At 54.4% G+C, this 7,309-nt stretch overlaps 1 protein-coding gene across 1 annotated transcript; it reads left to right on the forward strand.

Annotated features, from left to right (window-relative positions):
- Positions 1-6,045: 6,045 nt before the first annotated feature.
- LOC115916120 (olfactory receptor 14A16-like) lies at positions 6,046-6,978 on the forward strand. Its single transcript, XM_030969818.1, has one exon. The coding sequence runs from the start codon at positions 6,046-6,048 to the stop codon at positions 6,976-6,978; it is 933 nt and encodes a 310-aa protein (XP_030825678.1).
- The last annotated feature ends 331 nt before the right edge of the window (positions 6,979-7,309 follow it).

The following is a 7,309-nucleotide window of genomic DNA, read 5'->3' on the forward strand; positions in this document are numbered from 1 at the left end:
ATCCCAGCTGGTGCCAGCCCTGGTGGCCATGGCAACAGCCTTGGGAGCGGGTCCCTGGCTGGGGCTGTGGGAACCTCTTCCCTCTGGTGCCCAGGGACAGGAGTGGAGGGAACGGCTGCAGCTGAGTCGGGGCAGGCTCAGCTTGGATGTCAGGAAAAGGTTTTTGCCCAGAGGCTGCTGGGGCCCTGCCCAGGCTCCCCAGGGAAGGCTCCCAGCTCCAGGGCTCTCTGAGCTCCAGCAGCGTTTGGACAGCGCTGCCAGGCCCAGGCTGGCATTGTTGGGCTGTCCTGTGCAGGGCCAGCAGTTGGACTGGAGGATCCTGATGGGTCCCTCCCAGCTCAGCCAATTCTGTGCTTCTGGGATCCCATGAGCCTGGGGATGGGGCTGCCAATGGTTGCCATGGCAACGGGCTCTGGCTGCAGCCCTGAGTTGGTGATGGTTGCCATGGAAACCAACCATAGCAACAGGGGCTGGTGATGGTTGCCATGGAAACTGACCACGGCAACAGGGGCCTGGTGATGGTTGCCATGGAAACTGACCAGCACAACAGAGGCCTGGTGATGGTTGCCTGCTAAGGATCAGATTTTTCGCAGGCCCTCAGAGGGGTTCCATGGGGACTTTCCAAGAGTCTCCAGGCTGTTCCAGAGCTGGAATGTCACAGGCACAGACAGGGGCTCCATGGAGACCTCCCAGGGCTTTCTGGGCATGGTAAAGAGCCCTGTGGTCAGAGGCAGTCACAGCCATTCCATGGTGACATCCCAGGGCACCTTGGGCTGCAAAGGCACCGATCTGTCACAGGCACTCACGGGGGCTCCACGGTGACATCCCAGGAGTGCCCAGGCTGCCAAAGAGCCGGGATGTGCCAGACACTCACAGGGGTTCCTGTCATGGGCACAGTGGGAGCTTCAGGCAAAGTTTATTAGAGAAGCTCCTGTTGGGTCACGAGGTACAGAAAGGAGCCCCAATAGCCCCCATAGATCCCTAAATGTCACCGTTGAATCAGTGTTCCGTGTGTTCTTTCCTATGGAAATGAACCATTCCTCTCATCCAGATGTCCATGTTGGAAATTAGGATTGCACCTCTAAAATTCTGTATATCCAAGGGTCGCTCCCAGGCAAAATCTGCCAGAACCATCAAGTCTGGCTGGCCTTGGCCTCTGGTGGCTGCCCCTGCAACACTGGGACTGGGTTCTTTCCTTCCCATGGAGATCACTGGGACACTGTGGGGACCTCATGGAACCAAGGGGATCATTGTGGCACCACTGGAGCCCATGGAACCAAGGGGATCATTGTGGCACCACTGGAGCCCATGGAACCAAGGGGATCATTGTGGCACCACTGGAGCCCATGGAACCAAGGGGCCATGGTGACACAGCGGGGCTTCATGGAACCCAGAGACCATGATGACTCTGTGGGGCCTGATGGAACCATGGAGACCATTGTGACCCTTCAGGGCCTCGTGTCACCAAGGGGGCATTATGGCACCTCAGGGCCTCATGGAAGCAAGGGACCATTGGGACACTGTGGGGATCCCATGGAACCGAGGGAACATGGAACAGGTCTGGCTGGCTTGGCCTCCCAGGGCCGCCTGACCGGTCTGGCTGATGCTGGAATGTCAAGGGCTGCCTCTCATCAGCTCCTGGAGCACTGGGGCTCTGTGCTTTCCTTCCTATGGAAAAGAACTGTCCCTCTTTTCAGATGCCCATTGCCAAACTTGGTACTCTCCCTAAAAATTTTCTTCAATGCAAAAGTTTCTCTCAGAACAAAACCTGCCAGCTCTGGCTGGCCTTGGCCTCTGGTGGTCGCCTCTCATCTGCCCCTGAAACACTGGGGCTCTGTTCCTTCATTCCTATGGAAAAAACTGGCCTTCTTGTCCAGGGGCCATGGCCAAAATTAGAATTTGGCCTCCCAAATTCTGTATATCCAAGAATTGCTCCTAGACAAAAGTAGCCAGGACAGAAAGGTCAGGCTGGCCCTGTCCTCTGGTGATTTTCTTAGACTCTGAGCTGAATGTTTTCCATTTAAAACAGCTTGGAGAGGGCCCAGAGATCTCCCAAGGAGGGGTTTTGAGGCCTCGGGCACATGAGCACTACATATGGACAAAGGAGCTCTGTGCTCTGTGCTCTTGTGGTGGTTTTGCATCATGGAAGTGATGTTCTAAGAGAAGCTGCTAGCAGTTTCCTCCGTGTCTGACAAAAACCAATCAGTAATTAGCTTTGAGAACTGACAATCTGTTAAACCACTAAGGAAACTGTACACGGCTCTGTGAAGACACATGTTAAAGATGAGAAAGCCTGGGAGGGTCTCTTTCCCTTCTGGCTGGCACAGAGGTAACAAGGCTGACCCGGCCCCGTCTCAGCCAGGCCGGGCCGGGCGGCTCCTGCCGTGGGGCCGGGCCCCTTGCCAGGGACCCCGCCAGGCCCCATCGGCTGCCGGGCAGGGCAGGGGAGGCCGCGGGGCCGAGGCCGGGCCGGGCCGTGGCTGCAGTTGGGAACATCTGGGCACTGCTGAGCCCTGCCCCGCCGCCAGCCCGGGCCCGGCCAGGATCCGCCGGGCCCCAGGAGCAGCCCCGGGCCGGGCCGGCTCGGCCAAGATTCTGCCACCGCTGGGCTTCAGCCGCAAGCCCCGGGCAGGGGGAGGAGAAGCCATCGGCCCCCGGCCGTGCTGCTGCTGTGCTCTGGCCTGGCTGCTGAGATCCTGGCCCTGCCCCAGCGCGGCCCATCCTGACACAGCCCCAGCGCAGCCGCTGCAGAAACCTCCATCGTAAAACAGCTCCGGCCGCAAGCACCGAGCCCGGCCGGGGTCACGGAACCATCTGCAGGCCCCGGGTGAGATATGAACTCTGTCAGTGCTTCCATCCTCCCTCGAGTGAGAGAAAAGGACAAAGTGCAGGCACACAGAGAGGCAACATGAAGACACCGAGGTCAGTGAAGGGGAAGTTGAGTCCCAGATGGGAGGGATGAGGAGATGCCTTGATCTGGGGGCTGGAATCCTCTTGTAAGGCTCTGGAGAAGCATGTAATTGATATCTCAGACTCTCTTTTTCCCTATATCGCATTGAAAAGTATGGGAAGATGACTTGTTCAGCAAAAACCTCCATGCTGAAGTAAGCAAATGTTGAAGTAGCTGTGATCCCATGAGAAGTTTGCATAGAGAAAGAGAACAGAGTGATGAGACCCTGTACCTTCAGGGACAGAAGAAGATCTCTGTTCCTAGAGCTGAAGATGATTTCAGAAATAGATGAAGGGAACGTTTGCTTTTAAACAGCTCATCTTTAAACTAATACCCCATAAGCTGGCATGGCCCATAAACACAGGTGTGGGGAAAGCTGTGAAAAAATGGGAGAGACTTCACAATTGATGATTTTTCCAGGCAGCTGCTATTCCTGGGAATTGAGAGTTGTGAGAGAACTGTTTTCTTATGGAGAAGTCTCCATAGCATGAAAGAGAGACACCTCTGCCTAATGAACTGAAGAAAGAATATTCTAGAGGTGGTAAAGGTGACAGGTGGTAAACATTTGATGTTTTGTCTCCTTACATTGTCAGTAAGAAAGAAAAGGTTATAGGGAGAGGAGAAGTGTTCTGAATTCTTATTACTCTTTCTTTTAGTTATTATAAATACCCTTTTCTTTATACCCTTTTAAAACTTTGATCCTGCTTTGTCTTTCTCCTACTCCTATCTCAAAGCGGAAATGATAAGTATATTCTACTAAGTGCACTAGTAATTAGCCCAGTGAAGCCAACTTTAGCCAAGTGATTTTGAGAAATCTCAAATTGGCCAACCAAAACCACTACAGAAAACTTCCTGCTGAACTGCATGAGACCAGAGGGAAATCAAGGCAGAGCCATGGTTTGTCAAGACTTGGTTGATCCTAATGAGCCCTGTGGTGCATTTGGAGCTGAGCCGTGGAACATCAGGGCCTGAGAGGAGATTGCACAAACCTTTCCTGGAGTCAAAGTCAGAGGAAAAACTCAAAGTGTCTCAAAGCATGAATGGGTCTCACTGAGGTCCATCCCCAACACAGGCTTCTTATGGACCCCTTGGAGGAAAGAACTGGAGGCCAGGATGACCAAAAAACCTCTCAGATATTCACAGTGCAAAGAAAAATCCAAAGTACCTTAAAAACCTTGAGTATCTCAAAGTATTAATGAGCCCCACTGAGTGTCAGTACAAAGCTCTCAAGGGACTCATTAAAGCAGATAACTGGGGCCATGATTGCACAAATCTCTCACAGAGTCTGGATCAAAAGGGAAACACCAAGTAGCTTAAAAAAGTGAAGTACCTTGAAGTATTAATGAGTCCCAATGAATGGTGCAACAGACAGGGAATCTCAAGGGACTAATTACAGCAGATAATTGGAGACTGTCATTGCACAAACCTCTCAGAGACTCCAAGGCAAAAGCCAAAGCCAAAGTCCTTTGAAAAACCTGCAGTCCCTGCAGGGAGCATGAAGGAGCCCCCAGGGCCATTGCTGAGCAAGGCTCCCCAGGGACTCCTTCCAGCAGATCCTTGAGGCCACTGGGATGTGGGCTAGGGGGGGATGCTGAGGGCAGGACAAGGGGCTGACAGTGCCCAGCCTGGCTGGGGCTGTGCCAGGAGGCCCCAGGGCCTCAGGACAAGGTGTCTCCTGCCAGCCCTTGCTGGCACAGACCCTGCTGTGCCCCAGGGCACCAAGACTTGGCTTCTCTTTGTCCCCACCTGGCATCACTGCCTGCAGTTCTCTGCTCTGCCTGGGGCCTGGGGACACTTTCTCAGTCGTGTCCCTCACTGGGACCCATTAAAAGTCCAAGAAACTTTGGAGTTGGATTCTGACTTGGAGTTCCTGAGAGGTTTCTTCAGCTCCCTCTCAGGGACTGATGTTCAGGGCCTGAGCACAAAGCCCCAGAGGCTCATTAAAGTCCTTGTGCTGTGTCTGTGCTGCTGAGCTGGGCTGGGCTCCTGGCACAGAGGCAGCTCCTGGTAACCAAGCAGAGCTTCAAAAGCACATTTCTCTTGATGAGCAGCTCTTCTGCCAGCCCAGCAGGGCTGGGGCACTGCCTGCAGCCAGCCCGGGCACAGCACAGAGGCACAGAGAGCTTCAATCAGTCAGGGCTGGGAAGGTGCTGAGAAGTGCCTGGGGCACAATCCCTGCCAGCCCTTGGCACAGGAACCTCTGGCTGCAGGACAATGCAGCTGCAGCTCCTGGAGCCATCTCCTACAGCTGGAACATCCCAATGCCTACAGAGCCTGTGAGTACATTCTCTGATTGTCTCTTGTGCAGAGCAGCCAGGGGTGCCCAGGGCTGTCCTGCAGAGCAGGGTCCTGCAGCCCAGGGCGCTGTGCTGGGGCAGGGACTCTGCTGCCTGCCAGGGACAGCTCTCAGCCAGCCCTGGCAGCTGCTCCCAGCACTGGGGGACAAGGTCTGGGTGGGAGGAGACAGCTGGTCAGGCTTGGAAGTGTTCTCCTTGTGTGGGGAGGATGCTGCATTGTTCAGGACTGCTCCCAGCATGGCATTTAACTGCAGAACATTTCCAAGTAGATTATACAGGGAGCACAGCAAGGCAAGGGCTGCATAAAAGGGAAAATCTTGCTTTTTTAATTTACTGCTCTGGGATGCCGGGATGGGAAGTTGCGCATGCATATTAATCTCTTAGTTAAGGTTGAAAAAAAAATTCAGATCTTAATAAACCAGGCAATGACAGAAATCAGCGCAGGGCCCCTCACAGGCAGCATCAGTGTCGCTTTTCCAGCCTCCTCAGGGTTGCTCTGACGTTGCCATCAGAGCCTGCAGAGCCAGAGCTGCCCCTGGGCAGTGCCTGAGCTGGGAGGGCTCTGCAGGGCAGAGCTGAGCCCCCAGGGCTGGGCTGGGCTCTGGCAGCACTGGCAGGGCCCAGCCCTGGGCACAGGGAAGCAGCTGCTGGCAGGGACAGCTCCAGGCAGCAGAGCCCTGGGCAGGCAGTGGGGGGAAAGTGCCCCCAGGCTGTGCTGGGATATTTCAAGTCCTCTCCAAACCCAACTATTCCATGATTGCTTTTCTTACAGATCCCCATGCCAAGGCATCACAGCAAATGTCCAACAGCAGCTCCATCAGGCACTTCCTCCTGCTGGCATTGGCAGACACGCGGCAGCTGCAGCTCCTGCACTTCTGCCTCTTGCTGGGCATCTCCCTGGCTGCCCTCCTGGGCAACGGCCTCATCATCAGCGCCGTAGCCTGCGGCCACCACCTGCACACGCCCATGTTCTTCTTCCTGCTCAACCTGGCCCTCAGCGACCTGGGCTGCATCTGCACCACTGTCCCCAAAGCCATGCACAATTCCCTCTGGGACACCAGGAACATCTCCTACACTGGATGTGCTGCTCAGCTATTTTTCTTTCTGTTCTTCATCACAGCAGAGTATTTCCTCCTGACCATCATGTGCTACGACCGCTACGTGTCCATCTGCAAACCCCTGCACTACGGGACCCTCCTGGGCAGCAGAGCTTGTGCCCACATGGCAGCAGCTGCCTGGGCCAGTGCCTTTCTCAATGCTCTCATGCACACAGCCAATACATTTTCCCTGCCCCTGTGCCATGGCAATGCCCTGGGCCAGTTCTTCTGTGAAATCCCACAGATCCTCAAGCTCTCCTGCTCACACTCAAAACTCAGGGAACTCGGGCTGCTTGCTGTTAGTGTCTGTTTAGCATTTGGCTGTTTTGTGTTCATTGTTTTCTCCTATGTGCAGATCTTCAGGGCTGTGCTGAGGATCCCCTCTGAGCAGGGACGGCACAAAGCCTTTTCCACCTGCCTCCCTCACCTGGCTGTGCTCTCCCTGTTCCTCAGCACTGGCATATTTGCCGACCTGAAGCCCCCCTCCATGTCCTCCCCATCCCTGGATCTGGCCCTGTCAGTTCTGTACTCGGTGGTGCCTCCAGCCCTGAACCCCCTCATCTACAGCCTGAGGAACCAGGAGCTCAAGGCTGCAGTGTGGAGACTGATGACTGGATGCTTTCAGAAACATTAAACTGCTGGCCAATTTCTGCCAATCATTTGTAATAAAAGTCACATTTGATACTTCTTGTTCGTTTGGTTGTGGGTTTTTTCTTTTCTTTTACTTTTTTCATATTGTCCGCAAAAAAGAAGTCATTGTTTGTGCCATTTCTCATTTTGTTTCTCTCTACCTTCCCTGTGGCCACAGATTGTGTCAATGAGGGGCTGTGCTCTCACTGGCTTTAAGGGAACTAAAGGATCTCCCAGCAGAGTTTTCTGCAGAGATGCCCTTTTGTTGCCTTCTCTGGAGCTGCAGCAGCAATGTCTGTGTGCAGAGCTGGGGCAGATCAGGGCTGGCCCAGCAG

Source organism: Camarhynchus parvulus, unplaced genomic scaffold, assembly GCF_901933205.1.
Source record: "Camarhynchus parvulus unplaced genomic scaffold, STF_HiC, whole genome shotgun sequence".
Taxonomy (NCBI): domain Eukaryota; kingdom Metazoa; phylum Chordata; class Aves; order Passeriformes; family Thraupidae; genus Camarhynchus; species Camarhynchus parvulus.

Bases quoted from the DNA above. Each gene is read 5' to 3' on its own strand.
- LOC115916120 (XM_030969818.1), top strand. From the start codon at position 6,046: ATGTCCAACAGCAGCTCCATCAGGCACTTCCTCCTGCTGGCATTGGCA.